Raw genomic sequence first — 23,208 nt, forward strand, 5'->3', positions numbered from 1 at the left:
TGGCAGTCATCCAGTTTGACAAAGCTCACACTGAGAACAAGGCCTTCTGCAGCTCTGCAGTGCAGCAGACTGCAGTGCCCCCTCTGCCCCATGCAGACCCGTCACCAGCCTTTTATTAACTTATTTAAATATCTCCCCTCCCCCCTTTGTATGCTCTCTGGGTCCACTCGCTGTGTGTTCTTTCTGTGTCTGCTTGTACTCTCATTAGGCAGCTCTGGGAACCGATCCTGGGACCTTCTGGAGTGGGAAAGAGGTGATCATTTACTTGCACCACCTCAGCTCCCTGTTCTGCTGCATCTCTTATTATCTCCTCTGTGTCTCGTTGTGTCATCTTGCTGCACCAGCTCTTTGCGTCAGATGGCATTCCTGCATGGGGGGGGGCAGGCGGGCAATCCCACATGGGCCAGCACGCCATGTGGGCCAGCTCACCAAGCAGGCCAGCTTGCGTTCACCAGGAGGCCCTGGACATCAAACCCTGGACTTCCTATATGGTAAACAGGAGCCCAACTGCTTGAACCACATCAGTTTCCCACCAGCCCATTCTTGACTGAAGAGAAAGTTGGAAGATGTTCAGGAGCTGCCGTGCCCATCCCCCCATAGCCCCCCATGCCCTTCTTAGTGTCCTCATAAGCAACCTTTGGAAAGTGATAAACTGCACATGCTTATCCAGTTTCCTATCAGACACAGGTCAGTTCTTTGGCGCTGTGACTACAGAGCCAAGACGTAACTCCAGCTCCAACAATAAAACCAGCCCCATTCCTTAGGCTCTGCTGTCCCATCCAGGTCAATGCCTTTACTAGAATGAAAAGAATGACAAGGCACTGGGATCCAAGGCTATCACCGTGGAGTCCAAGAGTGAGGACAGACCTTCCGTCCAAGCCCTAGAGCAGTATTTTGCAAACTTAGCTTTAGAAACCATTACTAGCATTATCAAAAAAGAAAGGTTTATCAAGTTTGAGAAAGACAAAGCTAGTGTATCATACACTTCTTCAAAGCCCTTAACAAGCTATTGTTATTCCAAAACAAGACAGGCTATGTTCCAGAAATGCATGGGTCACCCACCATCCAGAGTATAGCACCCTGGGAAAGTCAGCCTAGACATTTTTGCTGACCTCCCTTCTCTGGACAAGCAAGGCAGCACTGGAGCAGAGGTGAGCACCTCCTCAGCCCTGGCCTGGTAGCTGGCTCTGAGGTCTCAAATCTGCAGAGGTCCAGGCCAGACACAAACAGTGGTGCCCATTGGACTCTGCCCTGTCCTCCCGGCTAGATGCCTGCACCACACGTAGAGCAGGCCCAAGGCAGAGCAGCCTCCTACCTTCCCTCCCCCGACGTGGGCAATCCCTGGGAAAAAATAGTGCATAGTTTTGAAAACCCTTCATCCAGGGCTGAGGACAGACCCTCTGCAGTGGAAAGTTCCTTTAGAGATGAAAAGGAATGAACAAATCCAGGTCTTAAACTTTGCCGGGTCATGGTGCACTTTGAGACTCTGGTCTGGCTCCTATAGCCAGAAAAACTCACCTTTGCTCAGAATCATACAGACTCAAAGCTTTGTTTTAATCCTACCTTTAAGTAATGAGACACTGAGGTCCAGAAAAGGGCAAGGACTTGCCCCAGATCAGAAGGGCAAGACACCAAGCCCTCAGCTCCTTAGAGCAGCCACAAGGGGCGGCCCCCCGCAAAGGCCAGAGGGAAGACAGGACACAGACAGAGTTGGGTAAATAGCTTTAATGTGTAACAGTAGGCCAACTGGGGAGCACAAGACCCCCAAGGCCCCAGCCCATCTCCCATGAGGCCCTGGGACTGGCGTGCCCGGGCCAGTTCCACACCTGTCCCAGCCTGAGGCCCCAAGTCCCAGAGAAGGGTGGGAAAGGAAGGATGATGGCTGGGGCTGAGCCTGGAGAGCTCAGGGAGGCAAACAGGGTCTAGTTGAATTTGGCCTTGGAAAAATCCATCTCTGGATGCTGATCCATGAACCTGGGGAGGAGAAAGAGAAGAGGGTAAAACAGGCCCTCCCTCTTCCCCAAAGCTAGTCCCTTTCTTTCAGCCCCTCAAGTCAGGTCTAATCTCTTTAGAATCCCAAGCAACCTTGGATGGCAACTAGTCCAGGCTGGGCAGAGCTGGGGGTGGGACTCCAGGGTCTCTGAAGCCCACCTGAGATGCCAGCACTGGCACTGTTCTCCTGTAGGCAGCAAAGACCGCCTGTTACTCTGCCTTCCTACCCTGAGTTCATCTTGCCCCTAAGATGACTCTCAACAGGCAATGAGGGTAGGTAGGCCAAGGCTATAAAGCCATAAACTTGACAGCAACATCCTGGGAGGGCGCACGGCAGCTCATGTTACCCAGGTCCGGACCCCCAGGCCTCCCAGACTCCATTTCCAAACCACTCACTTCTTCAAAATCTCCTGTTTCTTCTGCTCATCGGAGGTGGGCAGCCCCATGGACTTTTGTCTCTGGTCATACATCATCTTCTCCACCATGCTGCGGGTCTCACTGTCCAGGTCTGACAGCTGGGGGTGGGTGATGACAGGGATGGGTGAAGCTCTGGGGCCACCCAGGCCCCTCACCTCCCTGCTGATTCTCCTTAAACCAGTCAGGGCTCACCTTGGAATTCTCAGGGTTGATCTTCTTGGTATTAATCTCGGGGTCACCAGCCACCAAGCGGCTCCACCACTCCATCTTGTTGATCTGTAAGGTGGAGAAGCCTGACCACTCTGTGCTCTGGGAACCAACCCCACCCTGCACCAGTGACCCATGCAGGCCTGTGCTGGGCACCAGGGGCCAAGACAAGTAAGAGCCAGCCTCTGCCCTCCCCAGGGGCAGTGGGAGAGAGACACACAGTTACAAAGCAGCATGACAAGGGAAGGGCAAGAATAAAGTACAAAATGAGATATTCATCCAGGATGGAGAGAGAAACTAGAGAATGAACCTTGGGCTGGGCCTGAGGGAAAGCACTGTACTTGATAAAAACAGCAAACAAACAACAAAAACAAACAGGGAAGGATATTCCCATCAGAAGGAAGGACAAGGGCAAGGGCATGGAGGGGTGGATGGGAGGGAGCAGCCCAGGCCAGTCAGGTGAGCCGGGAGCCTCTGAACCAGGGGACACTTTCCTTGGACCCTTGACCTTTTATAGAGAACACCTTTATTTACTGGTATCTGAGTCCTGTTTCCTTGTTAAGGCAGAGGTAGAGAATGTAAGCTTCTGAGGGCATGGATTTTTCTGTTTTGTTCACTGTTCTCTTTCCAGCACTAGAACATTGCCTAGCACATACAGGCGTTCCGATGTATGGCAAATTGAATAGATATACCAACCTAATAGACAGCAAGAGGCTTTGGTACCAAAGCCTGTTTTGATCCTAACTCTACCCATTCCTAGAGGTAGGACTCTGGGCAAATCTCTGAGCTGCCCTTTTCGTGACTGAAAAATGTGGACAGATCTACTACAAAAGTCTACTGTGGGGATAAAACGAGATGTCTCCACCAAGCAGCCAGCATGACCCCTGAGTGAAGCACCCTCCCCCCCTCTTCCATCATCACCCAGGTGGAGCTGGGCCCCCGCACCTTCTCCAGATGCACAGTCACCACCTTGCCATCCTCAATGAGCCACGAGCTCTCCTCCACCTTCACTTCATTGTAGAGCTCCGCATCAATGATTGGTGGCTGCCCCTTGAGCCCCAGCCGGAGGTGCCGCCGCTGGATGTCCACCACCACATCCTTTCCCTTCAGCCGGAAGCTCACATGGAAGGGCACTGCCAGCTGCATGAGACAGGGGCAGTCACAAGAGGCCTCGGAGGCTGCCAGGACCCCAGGCTGGCTCCTTAACCCGTCCCTGGCACTGCCACTCACGTCCAGCTCCGACAGGGTCTGGGTCCAGCGGTAGTTGGGCAGGTCTGCCCCATTGCCAAGGTTGGGCTTTAGCTTTCCTTTGTCCTTCTCATCCTCCTCCTCCTCGTCTTCCTCAGCCTCCTGCTCATAGTCAAGGGTGCTCAGTACTTGACAGACAGGCTGGGTACCCACCTGAGCCAGGCCCAGGCTGGCACCAAGCATATAGACACAAAACAAAACACACCTGGTCCCTGCATACTCCAGGGAGGGACAGATCCCCAAGCCTTGACCTGCTGGTTCTGTTCTCTGCCTGAGAGGTGATCAGACTGTTTTTATCTTGTGACAAAGCACAAGGCTAGGGGACAGTGACAGAGATGGACCCATGGCAGCCAGCTAGTCCAAGCCTGGGGAGTTGGGAAGAGAGCCCGGCACAGACTGGAACTGAAGGCACCTCACTTTTAGTCAGGTGGCCTGGAACAGAGTTCTCAAAATTATCAGTTTCCTTCTGCTGTGTCTGAGGACTCCCTAGTCTCAGAGCGGAACCTCGGGAAAGCCAAATGAATGCCCTGAAGAGGCCGTGGGAAGCTGCTCAAGAGTAAGCGGGAAGGGGAGTGGATGTGGCTCAAGAAGGCGAGCATGTGCTTCCCACATGAAAGGTTCCAGGTTCAGTTCCCAGTGCCTCCTAAAAACAAAAACAAACAAACAAAAAAAACCCAACAAAGTGAAGAAACCAATTCAGGGTAGTTGATGTGGCTCAGTGGTTGAGTGCCGGCTTCCCACATGAGCTTGCAGGCCCCAGTACCTCAAAAAAGAGTAAGTGGGAGAAGCCGTGAGAACACATGCTCCAGACTGGTCAGAAAGGCCATTACAGAGGACCAGGCTTGGTCCACCTACCCCAGGCCCCTGGATGCTGCCTCTACAGGCACTGCCCTTGCTGGCTCTTTGGCTTTCCAGCCCAAGGCTTAAGGCCAGTAGATTTTTGTGTTGTTTTATGTATTTTTTTAAACCTGGATTATTTGGTTCAATGTCTCTGAGTGGGATCTTTAGGTACAGGGAGGATCCCCACCTTCAAGAGCAAAGGGAAGGGCTGGAGAGTCTTCGGAAGTTCCCAGGCCTGGCTGGGCCCAAGCACCTCTGCCAACCTCACCTGCTTCCCCGATGAACCAAGGCTGCCGTTCTTGAGCTGGGCCTCCTGAGTCTCTGCGTCCTTCTTCTGTGGCAAAGAGAAGAGTTGGCAAAAGAGCCCCCTTCTTCCCAGTTAACGGGGGCCCAGGGGGTGGGAAAGAGAAGTCCAAACTCACTTGGTCAATCTCTAGCTGCAGCCTCTCTGCTTCCTCATCAGTCAGCTCCTTGATCTGGGGCCCGGGGGTCTCTGACTTTGCTTCCTTGGCCAGGCGGGCGGCCCGCTCTGCCTTCTCGCGCTGTTCTGTCTCCTGCCGGGCCCTCTTCTCCCGCCGGGTCTTCTGTGCCAGCTGGTTATGGAAGTTGAAGGTCTGTGTGATGAGCTGGGGAAGGAAGAGAAGCAATGAGGCATCAGGGCAGGGAACAGTTTCTACCTGCTGGATGCTGGGCAAGGCACTTCACTCAGAACCTCAGTTTCCTCACCTGTAAAATGGGGAGTGTACACCTACGGATAATATACCTAACACAGAGTTGTAATAAGGATACTTGCAAAGTGCCTGGCTCAAAAAACAATGGCTATTTTTAAAAAGTACAGCCTGGACAATGAAGTCACATAATCTGGGTTCTAATCCAGGCCTTGTCACATGCTAGCTATTGTACCTTTTGCAAACTATTTAACTCTAAGAGCGTCAGACTCCTCATCTGTGAGGATGACCGTCCTACCCCACAGGGTGGTTGTAGAGACCAAAAGCACCAAATGGTAAGTGCTGTGGAAGTCCCCAGAATAGAGTGAAGCTGTCGAGCAATACTAAGCCCCAGCCCCTGAGCAATCAGGCCCACGTGGATACGCTCTCTGAATGACCTCCCTTACCTGCACGTGCCCTGTCTCCACAGAGCCAGCCATCAGGGCTCACAGCGCCATGCCCAAAACTGCCACATTAGCAGGAAGCCAGAGATCTTTCTTGAGGGAAGAGGCTAGTCTCGTCCTCCTCCAGCTGGCAAGCTATCCATTTCAAATCCTTCCTCTCCTGCCTTGCCTTCCCAGGATGTTTCCACCCCACATCCTACTAGCTGGCCTCCCTGCCGCCCAAGGGCTGACCCAGTACCATTGTCACCTGTCCTGATCTAGCTGTGTGGCCTGGACAAGTGCACAGTTTTGGCCCTCAAAGCCTCAGTCTTGTTATCTGTCATGAAGACTCAGTATGACAAGCACCCATCATGAGCCTGGCATGGTCCTTGCCACATCACAGCTATATGCTGGCTTCCCAACACCCCTTGCCTGGCTGGGCCTAACCAAACGTCAGCTGGTGGGGTGGGGAGAAACACCCTCTGTGGGAAAGCAAAATGGGAGGGACAGCTGCACCCCACCACGCACGCCAGTTAACTCCCCAAGTGTGGTGCGCCCCCCTCGGCCCACCTCCTCAGAAGCACACCTCAGGCCCTCCCCTAGAACCAGAAATTCTGAGGGTGCAGCCTGCAATTTGTATATATACATATTCTTAAAGCAATTGTAGGTTTACAGAAAAATCATGCAGAAAGTACAGAGTTCCCATATACCATCCCCTCATACACTCTTCCCTGTTAGCGTTTTACGTTAGTGCAGTACATTTGTTGCAACTGATAGGCCAATGTTATTATAATAAGAATTATCTTATTAACTGAAGCCCATAGTTAACATTAGGGTTCACTCTTTGTGTTCACAGTTCTATGTTTTTTAAAAAAATGTTATTGCGGTAACAAATATACAACATAAAAGTTTCCATTTTAACTACTTTCAAGTATACCATTCAGTGGTGCCAATTACATTCACAATGTTGGGCCACTATCAGCACCATCCATCACCAAAATGTTTCCATCACTCCAAAATGAAACTCTACCAATTAAGTATTAATGCCTCATTCCCCACCCCACCCCCAAAACCTGTATTCTAATGTCAAGTCTACCAGCAATTTGTACTTAACAAGCCCTGCTGGCTAATTCTCATACACACCTCAAAGTCACACCTAGATTTCAGTACCCTGTCAACTTCTACCTGTGTGTGACCCTGAGGTTCCCTCTCTGTGCCTCTATTTTATATTTTCTAAAAGCAGCCCTGGCATAGGCTGCTCTTTGCCTAGAATGTCCTCGTCCCCACTACAGGTCACATGGCAGACTATAGGGTGCAAGAGCCAAGCACAGGGTCACAGGAGAAACCCACAGGTCCTAGACCCACGGCTCTGCCAAATGCCCAGTGGCTTTGCATTCATTTAATGCCAGTTCCTCCCACCACTCCAATCTCCCAGCCCCATACCACACTGCACCAGGGCCACACTCTGCAGGGCTAAAGGCGTTAAAAGCACACATACACCCCCCCGAAAAAAACACCAATGGGTTAGCGAAATGGGGGATGAGAGGAATGAGCCACCTGCAGGCCATTCCGCTGGCGACAGAAAGACTCTGTCATGAGACGAGTATGCCAGCATAGGCTGCTCCTCCACAAAGCCTTGATCACAAGTCCCTAATCAAGGAGAACTTGAGCTCAAGCCATCTGCCAACGAGAGGACAAGGGGAGGCGGAAGCAGGTTCTCCCTCTCCCAGCAACAGTGAGTCATGTCACAGCCTATCCATCGTAACCCTTCCTAGCTCCTGAGGTCGGGTGAGGGGTTAGGTGAGGGCAGGGCTGTGCCATCAGGCAGAGTCAGGGCCAATCACAGCGGCCCCTGCCCTTCCACCCATTCTCCTCCCGAAGGCCCCTCCAGCCAGCTTCACCAACGGAGATCCCCAGGACTGTGGCAGCCGACCCAGAGGTGCCAACTGGTAGAATGTCACAGAGTCAAGCATCTGTCACTGGACACAGCTCTGGGAACCACAGCCCAGCAGGATGGGGGAGGGGTGAGCAGGGGTGGGCCTGCTCTGGAAGACTTACCTGGGTGCGGGTGGGAATACCTGACACACACTTTCCTGACCTAGGCTGAGTGATGGTTCAGTGGAGTGGTTCCCAGCCTGGCCAGGGAGACCTCGCCGAGAGGTTTAATTAAGAGGTGAACAGAGAAGCTAGTCCAGAGGTCCTGAAACTGACCATCCTAGGGGGGAGGGCAGGCACCCTCCAACACATCTGCAGGACATGATCTGCTCCAGACCGTAAACAACAGTGGCTAACTCTGGCACAGATTCTCAACTAGGGGGCCCTATGGAATCCCCCTCCACCCAAGGAATTTTCATTCCCCCACACCTACCCCATCCCCACCCCTACCAACAAGTTGGAAAATCACTGAAAAGAGGCAGCACAAAGGACTCTAACCCTTTCACCACCTCCCAAGCCGCCCCTGACCCAGGGCACCTGGAGAAATGAAGACCAACAGGTAACAGCTGTGGAAATGCGGTGGGGGGCGGGGGCAGCACAGTGTAGGCAGGCTGTCTTCCAAGGCCCAGAGCCAAAAGGCCCTGCACCGGGCGACCACCCGGAACACTGCTGGGAACCACTGTTATAGTCACCAGGGCCGACTTGGTGTCTCCTCCCCCTCGCCCACAAGCCAGCCCCCCCACCCCCCAGCAACCTCCTCCTCTTCCTATGGGCCCCACCAGGGGTCACCGCCAAAGACCCACCTGAGATGCCATTCCGCTGTCCTCACCACCTCAGGCTAGGCCTGTCCCTGTCCCCTGGGCTGTGGGCCTCCAGCATAAACCTCAGCAGGCCCTGTGTGGAACCAGACACAGCTTCCACGGCCTGTACCACCGGAGTCCCTCAGCCTCTTTGCACAGGTCACAGCATCTGGGTTGACTGGGACTGGTTGGCTAATTCGAATTCTCTTGTCTTCTAAGCCTCAATTTCTAACATTTCTGATTCCATTGCTAGGTAATTAGTTAAAATCCCCTCAACAAAAATGGGACAAAGAAAGATGTCAGGCACAACCAATCCAGTGTCCACATAGAAGAGGTGGCATTGGATTGGGAAAAGTGGACATAATGGACAAAGGGTATGGGGAAAGGCAGGAAGAGATGAGAGGTGGAGGCGTCTTAGGGACATGGAGCTGCCCTGGATGGTGCTTCAGAGGTAATCACCGGACATTGTAAATCCTCACAGGGCCTACATGATGGAATAGAGGAGAGTATGGGCCATGATGTGAACCAATGTATATGAGGTGCAGAGGTGCCCAAAGATGTACTTACCAAATCCAATGGATGTGTCATGATGATGGGAACGAGTGTTGTTGGGGGGGGGGGAGAGGGGGGGTGGGGGGGTGGGGTTGAATGGGACCTCACATATATATTTTTAATGTAATATTATTACAAATTCAATAAAAAATAAAAAAATTAAAAAAAAAAAAAAAAAAAAAAAAAAAAAAAAAAAAAAAAAAAAAAAAGAAAGATGTCAGGGGCAGAAGGCAGGTTTTAGAATAGACTCTAGTTCTGACCCCGGTTCTCCCACAAGTCAGTCAGCTCAAGGCTTTGGATAAGTTGTAAGACATCCATGAGCTAACTTCCTCCTCTGTAAAATGGGGATAGTAACACCTGCCCCTCTTGAAGAACTGCTGAAGGATCATGTGAAACGGTGTAGATAAAGCAACTGGCAAATAGTGGGGCTTCAAAGGACAGTTTGGTTCCCTTCTCCCACTCCCTGTAATTTTGCTTCTGCTGAAGGTTACTATTATGCCAAAGGAAGGCCAGGTGAGCTTTTCTCAAGACTGCCCAAGGAAGAGAGGCCCCAAATACTCACCTTCTCTGCCATCCCCTCTTCTCCTCCAATGAAAAAGTCTGTTTTGCGTCGAAGGAAGCTGAAGAAGGTGTTCACAAGCTGCAAGACAGAAGCAGAAGACTGAAGCTGTGGGGGTGATATACTGGGAACCCCCTCAACTACACAGGAGCCAATTTCCTCAATTCAAGAGGGCACCTGGGACTCAACTGTTCTCCCCTCTGAGTCTTCCAACAGGTCCCCTTAGTCGTTCCTGCCAGGAAGTCAAGCCTAACCTAACCTTAGCTAGACCATCTGAAACGCAGAGTTCTCATCTCCTGTGCTTATGCACGTACGTATTTCACGTTCCTTGAGGTGCGAGAAGCAGCCTAAGGATGTGGAACATTCAAACCTCTGCATCCAGGTCTTGAAATGCCTGGAATCGGCTTTCATCTCCAGAAAGAAAAACGTGTCTGAGCTACCAGGGGAGAGCCAGGAGGAGGAGAGGAAAGGAAGCCACCTCAAAGGAGGTCAAGACAACTAACTCTGGCTAGGATACCATTCTAGCCAAGTGGTTAAGAGCATGCGCTTAGTGTCAAACTGATATTAACTGTGACCTTGGGGAAGTTTCTTAACTCTGTAAAGTAGGAATAGCAGCAGGACCTATTTCTAGGGACCTTGTGAGAATCAACTGAGGTAACGGAGAGAAGGCCCTTAGCACTGACAGCACAGAGCAACAGGCCGCTGCCACAGCGTAAACTCCTCCTGAGCAGGAGCCACTCACCTTGGCTTATTCTGGCTCCATCCCCAATGCCTGGCACATCTTCCTCAGAGTACATGCTCAATCCAGTTCTTGCTAATGAACAGATCTAGTAGTTACCTGAAGCTAGCACATTCAAGTCCTTTTATTTGCCCATGTGGCTCTAAATCTGATGCTAGAATTTACCTCAACAATTTTCATTCCTGCTTCTAGACACTTTTTCAACTCACTCTAAATTGAACTCACTCCTAAATCTCATTTAAGAGCCTTTTTATACTTGCAAAGGGTTTGGGAACCCTTGGACACCACAGACATTTGGGTGAAATAACTGAAATGGACAGCTCAGTGAAAACCTGTCCTTAATGAAAAAGAGAATCAACAAAGGCCTCTGGAAAGCCACTGGCCTAAGGAGTCTGGTCCAGGCTATTGGGTGACCTGGAGCAAGTCCCCACCCATCTCTTGGTTTCTTCATCTATAGAATAATTGTTCCGGACTACTCTTGACAGGCTTTTCTATGTCTAACTTTCTATGTTTCTGCCCCAAAACACCAACTCCATTTATGCTGAGGGACCAGTCTATGAACTAGTTACCCTTAAAGTTCATAGACTGGCCCCTCAGCAGAAATTATGCTTTTGGAAAGGCACCTTGTAAGGACAAATTTCTATGTGTGGCACACAATCACTGAGCAAATCCTGATTGAACAAGTCTGATCACTGAAAACTTCTCACTGTCCTTCACTTCAAGGAACCACTCTTGTACAATGATTCAGGAAAACAGGGATTCACAGAGCCCTTTCTCAGAGAAAAGGAAACTGAGGCTTGATGAGGTGGAAAGGTCCCAAGCAAGTAGGTGGTAGAAACCAACTGTGAGCATTTCTCCCATTCAAGGCCTAAAAAGGCCACGTGCTAACATGTCTTTCTCTCTCATACACACACACACACTGCAGACACTCATCTGCTCTCTCCAAGTCTAGGTAGATGCAAATCACAATGCCTTCGGGGGCGGCCATCAGGGGGAAAACGGGGCCGGAACCCTGTGTGAAACCAAAGGGGGGAGTCCAAGACTCTGGGAGGTGGATTTCCAGGGGGCAGTTTAGGGACGCGGAAGTTGCTGCGCTGAGCGCTAAAAAGGGTCGCCGGGGGCCCAGGACTGACAGGCGAGGAACGGGACTTGCCAGCGGCGAGGCCAGACCGGAAGCCGGTGCGCGCTGAGAATGTGGGGGAATCGCGGAAGCCCGCGAGGCGCAGGGGTAGATCTCAGCCCTCGAAGCCAGAGGCGGGAGGAAGGAGCGGGCTTCAGGCCGCCCGAAGGGGCGGGCGACGCTGAAGCAAGCCGGGCCGACGCCGCGCAGGGCCGTTACCTCCTGCACGCCGCCCTCGTGCTGCTGCGCCATGGCCAGCAACATGCCGTCGAACCGTTCCTCCTCCTGATCCCCACCCATTGCGTCGGCCTCCGTCCGCTCCCCACGCTCCGCACTCGCGCCCCAAGCGCTCCTTGCTCCTTCGGGACGCGTCCGGCCAACGGCTCGCGTCCTCCACCTTCCGCAGCGGAGCCGGAAACACGCTCGTGCGCCCCGCAGCCCAGGCCCGCCTTCTGTTCTTCCCCTCCCGCCTCCCTCCCGGCCCGGTGGCCATTGGCCGCGCGGCAGACATCCCGCTTCGCCGGTCATTGGTCGGCTTGCTGAGCCAATCAACGAGGCTTCTAATAGGTGGTGGGCGGAGCAGAGGGTTCGGGAGCTTGGCGTCAGTTGCTATGGTCACCAAATGCTTTGGAGCCTTCCAGAAAGGCCTGGGCTCAAATCTCATGGGTGGGAAGTTAAAAAGGAAGAAACTTTGCTCCTCTGCCTTGTAGCACGGTGGCGCTGAAAGTGCACTTAGTTATCTCGTCCAATCCTTCCAGGGGGCGATTGAGGTCCAGAAAGTAGAAGGGTCTTGCCCAAAGACCCGCCACCCACCTCCAACCCACCCGGCCTTCATCACATCCTCTACCCAAACGGCCTTCATGGCATACAAACTGTGCAGCCCACACACTTACCCACCTCACCTTAGAATTCTGCCTCCCTGAATTGGATTCTGATTTAATAAATCAGTCCTGGGTGTGTGGTTATGTGACTCCTTCCTGAGAAACCAAGGCCTGCTCTTGGACCATGGTGAGTTCACTGAGATAATAAATATTGCCCAGGAAGGCCCCTTGGTGATTGTCAGCCTCCCCTAGCACCATCTGACCCCATCAACACTTTTTTTTTTTAAGATTTATTTTTTCTCTCCCCTTCCTCCCCCACCCCCAGTTGTCTGCTGTCTGTGTCCATTCACTGTGTGTTCTTCTGTGTCCACTCGTATTCTTGTCAGCAGCTCGAGGAATGTGTGTCTCTTTTTTGTTGAGACATCTTGCTGTGTCAGCTCTCTTTGTGTGCAGTGCCACTCCTGGGCTGGCTGCACTTTTTTCGCAATGGGCGGCTCTCTTTACAGGGCGCACTCCTTGCATGTGGGGCTCCCCTATGAGGGGGACACCCCTGCATGGCACGGCACTCCTTGCGCGCATTAGCACTGTGCATGGGCCAGCTCATCATGTGGGTCAGGAGGCCCTGGGTTTGAACCCTGGACCTCCCATGTGGTAGGCGGACGCTCTATCAGTTGAGCCAAATCCCCCATCAACACTTGAATGCTACCAACAGCAGGTAAATGGGTGGCAGCACCATGTGCTAAGTGCTCTGCTAGGGTGTGTGTGGACTAGGTGAACTGGGAACTCAGGGAGGAGCAGTTTATTCTGCTGAAGAGGTGGAGAAGGAAAGACGAGAAGGTTGTGCTTGAGCAGTAGCATTAGAGCTAGACCAGGAGCTTACCAAGCAAGCAGGGGACCAGGGGACCGGAAGGTATCCCAGGCAGGGGGAGGAGCAGGCGCAAAAGCTTCAAGACATGGAGGTGCATGACATGTCCAGGGAATGAAAAGGTGCCTAGTGCTGGCTCTCTGACTCCCAATTCCAAACCTTCCCCCTGCCCGTTTCAGCCCAGGATCTCCCAGATGCCCTCCCACCCCCGACCCTGAACCAGTCTGCGGCCTTCCACAAAAGAGCAAACGTGCATTCTAGTCATAGAATTGTAAAGGAATTTCAAATACATTATCCCACTGGATGCTCTTTAATTTTACAGATAATGCCCAGCCCAGGACCTGGCACATAGTAGGCACTCAATAAGTGACAGTTATTATAATTATTAGGAGGCAAAGGATTGAGGTTCCTGTGTGAATAGTAGCATCTGCATCCCATTGCTGCATGGGCATTAACTGAGATAATTGTTGTGAAAATACTTTGTAAATCACAATGTGCTGTACATATGGGAGAGTATCATCATGGACTTTTCCTTCAGAAATCCTTCCTAATTCAAGTTTCTTCTCAGTTCTGTCCACTCCATTTTATTTTTTAGAATTATATATTTTCAGGAAGTACTGCCGATTGAACCTGGGACCTCGTACATGGGAAGCAGGTGCTCAACCACTGAGCTACACCCACTCTATTTTAGCATTCACTCTCACCACCCATGTGGGTGTCCTGGCCTCCCATTAGACTCAGAGCTACTAAAACCCTAGAATGGGGACTCCTGCGGGTTTGTCTGTGTCTCACCAATCCAATCTGGGGCTCCCAAAGGCAGGACTGTGTCTTCCCCGTCAGATTGAGGGCAGGGCCCGGGCAGAGGGTGGCTGATGCACCATCTCCCCCAGGGATGGTCCACACCTCTCAGTGAATGGCCCTGGTCAAGTTCTGGGCTATGGAGATCCCAACTGAGGATTTCCCCACCTTCCAGGACCAACAGGCCAATACCCAGACCTTCAGGCTGCACACAGGGCTCAGAAAACACAGTTCACAGTTCACTGCAGCAGAAAAAACAAACAAACAAACAAAAAAAAACAAGAATTAGAGCTGGGGGTCCAGCTTCCAGACCAGCTTTGCCACAACTTCTGTAGAGGGGCCTTCTCCCTTCTCTGGGCCTCCTCTTCCTCCTTAACTTCCTTGTCTAGAAAACAAGGGTGATAGCAAGAACAACAACAACTGACATCATTTCTGAAGCACAGAGTTTGTGCCAGGCACTTCATGGCACACCTAGGAAAGGCAGCCTCAGAGATGGGTTTTCTGTGAAGCTGATGAAGCTTGAACTTCAGGGCCTCCCACTTGCAGGCTTGATCCAAGCTTCTGGGAAAGACCCCAGCCATCCTTCATAGAGTCAGATGTTATATGGCAAGGAATTTGGCCTCCAAAAAGGGATCTGACCTTTGCTCTTCCTCTTGGGGGGTAACCTATAAATCTTAGAAGCTCATGTGATAGGCGTATCTTTTGTTATTCATAGTGGGTCCCAGATCACATATGATCCTTTATGCTAATGAGATGACTCAGGGTGGAGTTTGAAAGTCATGAGACTCCAACAAAATGCCTAGACACTGAAGTTTGAGTGAGTGTCCTGATTGGCGGTACATGTGGATATGCTGGGAAGGTGACAAGTTGTGACTGCACATGGAGGGGACCTGGAGCTTTGCATTTGAAACCTTCCCAGACCTCACTTACAGAGCTTTCCTGAGTTCTACAATTTATATTAGTGTATTAGTCAGGGTTCTCTAGGGAAACAGAATCCACAAGAGCTATCTGTCAATAGTAAGTCTCCCACGTGACCATGGGGATGCACAAGTCCAGGTTCCCTAGGCAGGCTGCAACCAGGGCTCCAGTGAAAGTTCTTGACGAGTTCTGGGAGACGGTGGCTGTCCAAAGAAGAGCTGGGAAATTCTCACTCAATGCTGGAATCACTTCCCCTTTTAAGGCATTCAACTGATTGGATAAAGCATCACTCATTGCTGATGGCGATCCCCCTGATTGATATAACTGTAACCAGCTATCTATGATTTACCACTGCAGTAAAGTCAATGATGACTGAAGTCCATAAATGCCCTTGCATTACAGTTAGCCCAGTGCTTGCTTGACCAAACAACTGGGCACAATTACCTGGCCGAGTTGACACATTAGCCTAACCATCACAGTCCACCTCTTGTCAACTTGGCAACCATACACATTACCTTAAACCATACTTAGTCTCTAAGTAAAAACAAGAACAAACATGCATATGCTGTGATCAGCTCAGGAATAGATTGGCTTGAAGGGAAGGCAATGCAGAACTTTACAAAATAAAGAACAGAGAGAGAGAAACAGAGAGGAGATAAAGATGGGACCAGGTGACTCACAGCTTCTGGAACTGAGAGCCTCGACCCTAGTTTCCACCTCATATTTATTGGAAACTACTAAGCAGCGGTTTGCTATTAGAACTGCAACATCATCTATAATAGGGACCAACGGAAACATCTAACAACTGCAACATAGAACAGGTGTACCGTTTACAGTAAGAAACAGGTAAGCCAGTTTCCTACAACATTTCCCCCTTTTTTGTGTTTGCAAAGTCTACACAAATGACGTTTCACTGATTAACAAAGCTTCCTGTATGATATTTTCACTTTTAGGTTTGAACAATACTCATTAAATTTTTTTCTCAATATACTCAGTTCCAGGATTGTTTAAACATAAAACAAGGGACATCAAGGTACATTTATATATCACTTACAGTTCATCAAATCACTTAAGTTCACAATATGTTACATTATTAAAGTTCTGATTAGTATTCAAGTATTTTATACATAATCCATAACTGCAACAACAAACGATGAGACTTCCAAGTAGCAGACATTTAATAAATAGACTTTCATTTCTCGTGGGCTTAATATTCCCAACCGGCAAGGCTATACAGGCCAGATTAAAAACAATCTCATTTTCCCCAGTTTGTATAGTGCTCCCAGCATCTACTGGACCCGGGGCCACATCCAATTCACAGGCTAAGGCAATATGCACCTTCTCCCGCTTTTTTTTTATTTTTTAAAGCAGCCTGCTGGAGGTCCTCCTACTCCCACAAAGGACCTTTCCTAATTAACACATCTCAGTGAGAGATAAAAGATTTTTAGTTTTCCAACAATATTACAAATTCCATTAAGATGGGAAAGCATTGTACTTTATCAATTACAGCAAAGAGTAGCAGGGACCTTACAGCTTGTCCCAATTGTTGGCCTATTCCAGGTCCTTAAAATACCATTGTCTCTAATGTTTCTTAGTAGGGTCACTGCCACAGGTTTCTTCTATGCAGCCCGATTCACTGCAATCAGGCCAGGACAGAAAGCCTTGAAGAACTGCAAAAGTCCAATGTTGACCTTTTCACACAGTTTTTGCACTTTTTGTATTCATTCAGATTTGTTTTACTTTTACAAAGATTTATTTATTTATTTATTTATTTCTCTCCCATTTCCCCTCCCCAGTTGTCTGTTCTCTGTGTCTATTTGCTGCGTGTTCTTTGTCCGCTTCTGTTGTCAGTGGATGGGAATCTGTGTCTCTTTTTTTGTTGCATCATCTTGCTGCATCAGCTCTCCATGTGTGCGGCGCCATTCATGGGCAAGTTGAACTTTCTTTCACGCTGGGTGGCTCTCCTTACAGGGCACACTCCTTGCGCATGGGGCTCCCCTAGGCGGGGACACCCCTGCGTGGCACCGCACTCCTTGTGGGCCAGCTCCACAGGGGTCAAGGAGGCCCGGGGTTTGAACTGCAGACCTCCCATGTGGTATACAGAGGCCCTAACCACTGAGCCAAGTCCGCTTCCCCATATCCATTTTATTTTAAGACAAATTACACCTTAAATTTCAGTTAGGGGAAGCGGACTTGGCCCAGTGGTTAGGACATCTGCCTACCACATTTGAGGTCCGGTTCAAACCCCGGGCCTCCTTGACCCGTGTGGAGCTGGCCCATGTGCAGTGCTGATGCGCGCAAGGAGTGCCGTGCCACGCAGGGGTGTCCCCCGCGTAGGGGAGCCCCACGCGCAAGGAGTGCACCCCTAAGGAGAGCCGCCCAGCGCGAAAGAAAGTGCAGCCTGCCCAAGGATGGCGCCGCACACACGGAGAGCTGACACAGCAAGAAGAAACACAGATTCCTGTGCCGCTGACAACAGAATCGGACAAAGAACAAGCAGAAAATAGACACAGAGAACAGACAACTGGGGGGGCAGGGGAAAGAAATAAAAAATAAATCTTTAAAAAAAAAATTTCAGTTAGCATTCCCATAAACCTTTTACCTTTTTCAATATTCGCTTAATTTTTACATCCCACTTTATATTAGGACAAAATACACCTTATAACATTTCAGTTAGCATTCCCACAAACTTTTTACCTTTTTCAATATTCGCTTAACTTTTACATCTTTCTTTCTTCCTTCCTTTTTCTTTCTCTTTTTCTTTTTCCTTCCATCTTTCTTCCTTTTTCTTTTTTTTTAAGATTTATTTTTATGTATTTCTATCCCCTTCCCTGCCCTTCCCCACCCAGTTGTCTGCTCTCTGTGTCCATTTGCTGTGTGCTCTTCTGTGTCCGCTTGTAGTCTTGTCAGCGGCACCTGGAATCTGTGTCTCTTTTTTGTTGCAGCATCTTGTTGTGTCAGCTCTCCGTGTGTGCAGCAACATTCCTGGGCAGGCTGCAGTTTTTTTGAAGTGGGTGGCTCTCCTCACAGGGCGCACTCCTTGCGCGTGGGGCTCCCCTACGAGGGGTCACCCCTGCGTGGCACAGCATTCCTTGCGGGCATCAGCACTGCGCATGGGCCGGCTCACCACATGGGTCAGGAGGTCCTGGGTTTGAACCTCGGACCTCCCATATGGTTAGGCAGACACCCTATCTGTTGGGCTAAATCTGATTCCCTTTCCTTTTTTTATTTCTTTCTTTCTTCCTTTTTCTCTCTCTTTTTCTTTTTTCCTTTCTTTTTCTCTCTATATCTTTTTCTTTTTCCTTCCTTTCTCTTACTTTCTCTTTCTTTCTGGGCACTCGTCCTGCTTTGGTCACCCGCCCTGCTCTGGGCACTCGCCCTTCTCTTTCTCTTTCTCTTTTTCTTTTTCACACACACTGGCATTGAACAGACAAACACAAAATCATTTCCACAACATGTATATATATATTTCTGCCTAACAATGTTCAACTCTCCTGCATACAACCAGAAACACATTAATTCCATACTGAATAGGGTGCAAGTTCTTGGGTGATATTCACTCTTAAACTTGACATCCTCAAATATTATGACATGAAACTGATACAACTTGTTATATGATAAGGGAAAATTTGGGGTGAAGACAAATTCATTTTTTGTACATATATAATCATCATCATAATGAAACAAGGAAGAAAGATTCTTGACCATTACAGTCCTCTTTTCTGTAACTTGTCACTGGTACCAATTCTGTTTTAGTCAACCAAAGGGGTGCTGATGCAAAATACCAGAAATTGTTTGGTTTTCATAAAGGGTATTTATTTGGGGTAGGAGCTTACAGATACCAGGTCATAAAGCCTGATAAAGTTACTTCCCTCACCAAAGTCTATTTTCACGCATTGGAGCAAGATGGCTGCCGATGTCTGTAAGGGTTCAGGCTTCCTGGGTTCCTCCCTTTCTCAGCTTCTCTCTGGATTCAGGGTTCCTCTCTTCCTGGGGCTTGCTTCTTTTTCCTCTGTGAGCTTACTTCCTGGGGCTCCAGCTTAAGGCTTCAGCATCAAACTCCAACATCAAAAACCCTCAACTCTGTCCTTTGCCATGTCTTTTATCTGAGTCCCCTCCCACTAATGGGTGGGGACTCAGTGCCCTAATGACGTGGCCCAATCAAAGCCCTAATCATAATTTATCACACCCAGGTACAGACCAGATTACAAACATAATCCAATATTTAATTTTGGAATTCATAACCATATCAAACAGTTACAACTAGCAAGTTATTGAACCTGAGGAGGCGGCAGGAACCCCAAAATTGGTAGCCAGTTTAGAAATGCAGGTGACCCAGGAACCCTGAACTTGTGGTTGATGTCAGAAGGGCAATCTCATGGATAATTATACCCTTAATCTGTGGAGTCTGACCTAGCTCCAGGCAGCTAGAGTTGGAATTGCATGACAGATGTCAGAAATTATGGAATATATATATATATATATTTTTCTCTTTTATTTGCCAAAATAAGACTTTTTATTTTTTTAAATTGTGGTAAAAATACATATAAAATAAAAATCATTTACTATTTTAAGTGGACAATTCTGTGACATTAAGTAACATTGAGAATACTGTGTAAACTTCATCACTATTTCAAGACTATTTTCATCATCCTAAACTAAAACTCATACTCATTAATAATAACTCCCCTTCCCCTCTCTCATTGCCACCCTTGGTAACCACTATTCTGCTTTCTGTCTCACTGAATTTCCTTATTATAAGTATTTCCTATAAGAGAAATTGCACAAAATTTGTCCTGTTGTGTCTGACTTTTTTCACTCAGTATGATATTGTCATGTTTCATCCATGATGTGGCATGGGCCAGCACTTCTTCTTTTTTTTTTTTTTTTGAGGTACCAGAACCGAGGATTGAACCCTGGATGTGGGAAGCTGGTGCTCAACCACTGAATCACACTGGCTCCCCTGAGTTGGGTTTTTTTGTTTATTTGCTTCTTGTTTTGCTTTTAGGAGGCATGGGGGACCAAACCAGGGACCTCCCATGTGGGAAGCAGGCACTTAATGCTTGAGCCACAGCTGCTCCCACTTCACTTCTTTTTATGTCTGCCTTATATTCTATTGTATGGATATACCACTTTTTGTTTATCCATTTATCTGTTAATGGACACTTGGGCTGCTTCTACTTTTTGGCTATTGTGAATAATGCTACAATGAATGTTCATGTACAAATATCTGTCTGAGTCTCTGCTTTCAAAATTTTGGGGTATGTAACTAGAGTGGAATTTCCAGGTCACATGGTAGTTCTTTTTTTTTTTTTTTAATGAGGTACCAAAGATCAAGTCCAGGACCAGGATCTTGTACAGGGAAGCAGGCACTCAAACCGCTGAGCTACACCCAGTTCCCCATCACATGGTAGTTATACATTTAATTTTCTGAGGAATTGCCAAACTGTTTCCACAGCAGCTACACCATTTACATTCCCACCAACAAGGTACAGGACTTCCTATTTTTTTTAATGATAATCAGTTGAGACCACTGTTTCTTCCCACCTTAACTTCCCCTCTATCCCATTTCCCCTTGAGTCAGGGGATGCTGGTGAGGCCACAGGAATTTTGGGATCCCACTAAGAGGAAGTTGAGTTGGAAATATGTTTAGTTTGGATTGGTGGAATATAGTTAAAAGGTTTGCAGTCACTTCAAACAGGACACTGCAAGCTGTCCTGGTGTAGGAAGGGCTTCCAGGATTACTCCAGCCACTCACTGCTCATCATGAGGATTTGTGGGGCCAAGGTCATATCCCAATATGAATGATTCTTATGACACCTGGAAGTATGTGGGTGGTGGAGGAAAAACAAGTTTACATGTGGCATAAGAAGCAAATCCATGCAAAATTCTTTCAATCATCACATGTATAAATTGTCATTTCCTATTTTTTTAACCTAGGCAATAATTTTATTATAATATATATTTTTTAAGATTTATTTTTTATTTCTCTCCCCCTCTCCCCCATTGTCTGCTCTCTCTGTCCATTTGCTATGTGTTCTTCTGCGTCCACTTGCATTCTTGTCAGCAGCACCGGGAATCTGTGTCTTTTTTTGTTGCATCATCTTGCTGTGTCAGCTCTCCGTGTGTGCGGTGCCACTCCTGGGCAAGCCGCGCTTTTTTCACATGGGGCGACTCTCCTTGCGGGATGCAATCCTTGTGCGTGGGCCTCCTCTACGCGGGGGACACCCCTGCGTGGCAGGGCACTCCTTGCGTGCATCAGCACTGCACGTGGGCCAGCTCATCACAGGGGTCAGGAGGCCCTGGGTTTGAACCCTGGACCTCCCATATGGTAAGTGGACGCTCTATCAGTTGAGCCAAATCCACTTCCCATAATATTTATAATAGCAAAACATTAGAAACTAAATGCTTATTAGAAGGGAAATCATAAATGGAACATATCCAGTAATATATGGTGAATTAAACATAAACATTGATCTTTTCTCCTTTCTGATGCCATCTCCCCTCAAAAACATCACAGGAAAACAACTTAAAAGGAACCAAAAAAAGGAGAGGAGACAGAACTGCAAAAGGAATATAAAAATTTTGGAAGCCACAAAGCAGATGAACTAAAGCAGTTGTTTTCAACCTAAAGCCATTTTGTCCCCCAGAGGACACTGGCAATATCTGGAGACCATTTTGGTTCTTTCAACTGGCTGGAGGTGTATCTAGTCATCTAGTGGGTGGAGGCCCAGGATGCTGTTAAACATCGTACAGCACACAGGACAGCCCTATACAACAAAGAATTTTCTGGCCCAAACGGTTCCTAGTGCTGAGGTTGAGAAACTAAAGGTGACTGAGTTGGCAGACCAGAAAAGGCTGACACCTAAGGCTGGGGTGGGTGCATAGGGCAGCAAACATCAAGCCCTACTTGTACAAACTCCAAAAAGGCTCAAGAATTGGAGACACCAAGGAGTTCTGAAGGCTAGACGGAAGGTACAAATAAAAATAAGGGGAAGTGGATGTGGCTCAAGCGGTTGGGCACCCGCCACCACATGGGAGGTCCTGGGTTCAGTCCCCAGCACCTCCTAAAGAAGACGAGCAAGACAGCGAGCTGACGCAACGGGCTGGTGAGGCAAGCTGATGCAACAAGGTAATGCAATGAAGAGACAGAACAAGGAAACACAGTGAGAGACGCAACAAACAGGGAGTGGAAGGGGCTCAAGTAATCAGGTGCCTCCCTCCCACATGGGAGGGTCCCAGGTTCAGTTTTGGGTGCTTCCTAAAAATGAAGATGAGCACACAGCAAACAGACACAGAGAGCAGACAGTGAGTACAAATGACGAGGGGAGGGGGGAGAGAAATAAATAAAGTAAATTAAAAAAAAAAAAAAACAAGAGTAATACAATCCTAAGATTCTCCTTTCCTAGCTCACTGAACTAGTCCACTGGCCTTCCTGCATCCACCAGAAGAATGAATGTTTACTTTCTAGAGGGACTGAAACAGAAAAGGCTTGGGGACACCAGGTATAGCTGCAAACAGGGGATAAAGCATTAAACTGAAAACTGGGGAATTCAATGAAAGTATGCACAGTAAATGCTGACACCCCATAACCTCCATGCCTCCCCTCCACGCACACACTCAGCTTCCAGAATACTTGTAGTGCAGCTATCATTACCCAGGCAAGAGACTGAAAGGTTCATTCCTGAGAAAACTGACTGGTCCAAAAGAAATGATTCTGATACCAACATTGAGAAACCCTCCCCACCTAAAACAGCCTGATCCATCACCTACAATAAAGCCCACCCAGGAGAAGTTCCATTCATAAACACACAGAGCTTCCAGTCAGGATCTGAACACCTCACTCTTAAATGAGACTGGGCAGTCAGCTGAGAAAAGCATCTACCATTCGCCATAGATCAAAATAAATAAAGAGAGGAAGTTAGGAAAATGACAGTGCAAGGAGAAGGACCTTTAAAAAAAAATCTGTACATAGTAACCCCAGAGAGATAAAATGATTACATCCATGAAACAAGAATAAGTTGGCATTAAAAATGGAACAACTTATAGAACAACAACAAAACCCTTGGGTATTAACAATATGGTGACAGAAATAAGAAAATCAAAAAAGGATGCAAAGATTAGCTGTTGAAGTAGAAGGAAGGATTTAAAAAAGAAATGACAGGATGTACAATGTCCTGCATCTGTCCCTGTCATATCATTCAGGACAACTCCAAGTCCGAAAAATGCCCCATATCACACCTCTTCCTCCCTCTCCCTGCCCTCAGCAACTCCTATGGCCATAAACCACTGGGTGGACTGGGGGAG

At 48.6% G+C, this 23,208-nt stretch overlaps 1 protein-coding gene across 1 annotated transcript; it reads right to left on the reverse strand.

Moving 5' to 3' along the window:
• Positions 1-1,707: 1,707 nt before the first annotated feature.
• On the reverse strand, positions 1,708-11,911 carry NUDC (nuclear distribution C, dynein complex regulator). The gene is made up of 9 exons (XM_004478761.5): positions 11,719-11,911; positions 9,644-9,721; positions 5,127-5,330; positions 4,973-5,038; positions 3,847-3,966; positions 3,562-3,756; positions 2,602-2,685; positions 2,389-2,507; positions 1,708-1,974 (listed from the first exon to the last, which is right to left on the reverse strand). Exons 1-9 carry the CDS (start codon positions 11,797-11,799, stop codon positions 1,923-1,925), a joined length of 999 nt encoding a protein of 332 aa, XP_004478818.1. The 5' UTR covers positions 11,800-11,911; the 3' UTR covers positions 1,708-1,922.
• Between the last annotated feature and the right edge of the window lie 11,297 nt (positions 11,912-23,208).

The sequence above is a fragment of the Dasypus novemcinctus genome, chromosome 9, assembly GCF_030445035.2.
Source record: "Dasypus novemcinctus isolate mDasNov1 chromosome 9, mDasNov1.1.hap2, whole genome shotgun sequence".
Lineage (NCBI taxonomy): Eukaryota > Metazoa > Chordata > Mammalia > Cingulata > Dasypodidae > Dasypus > Dasypus novemcinctus.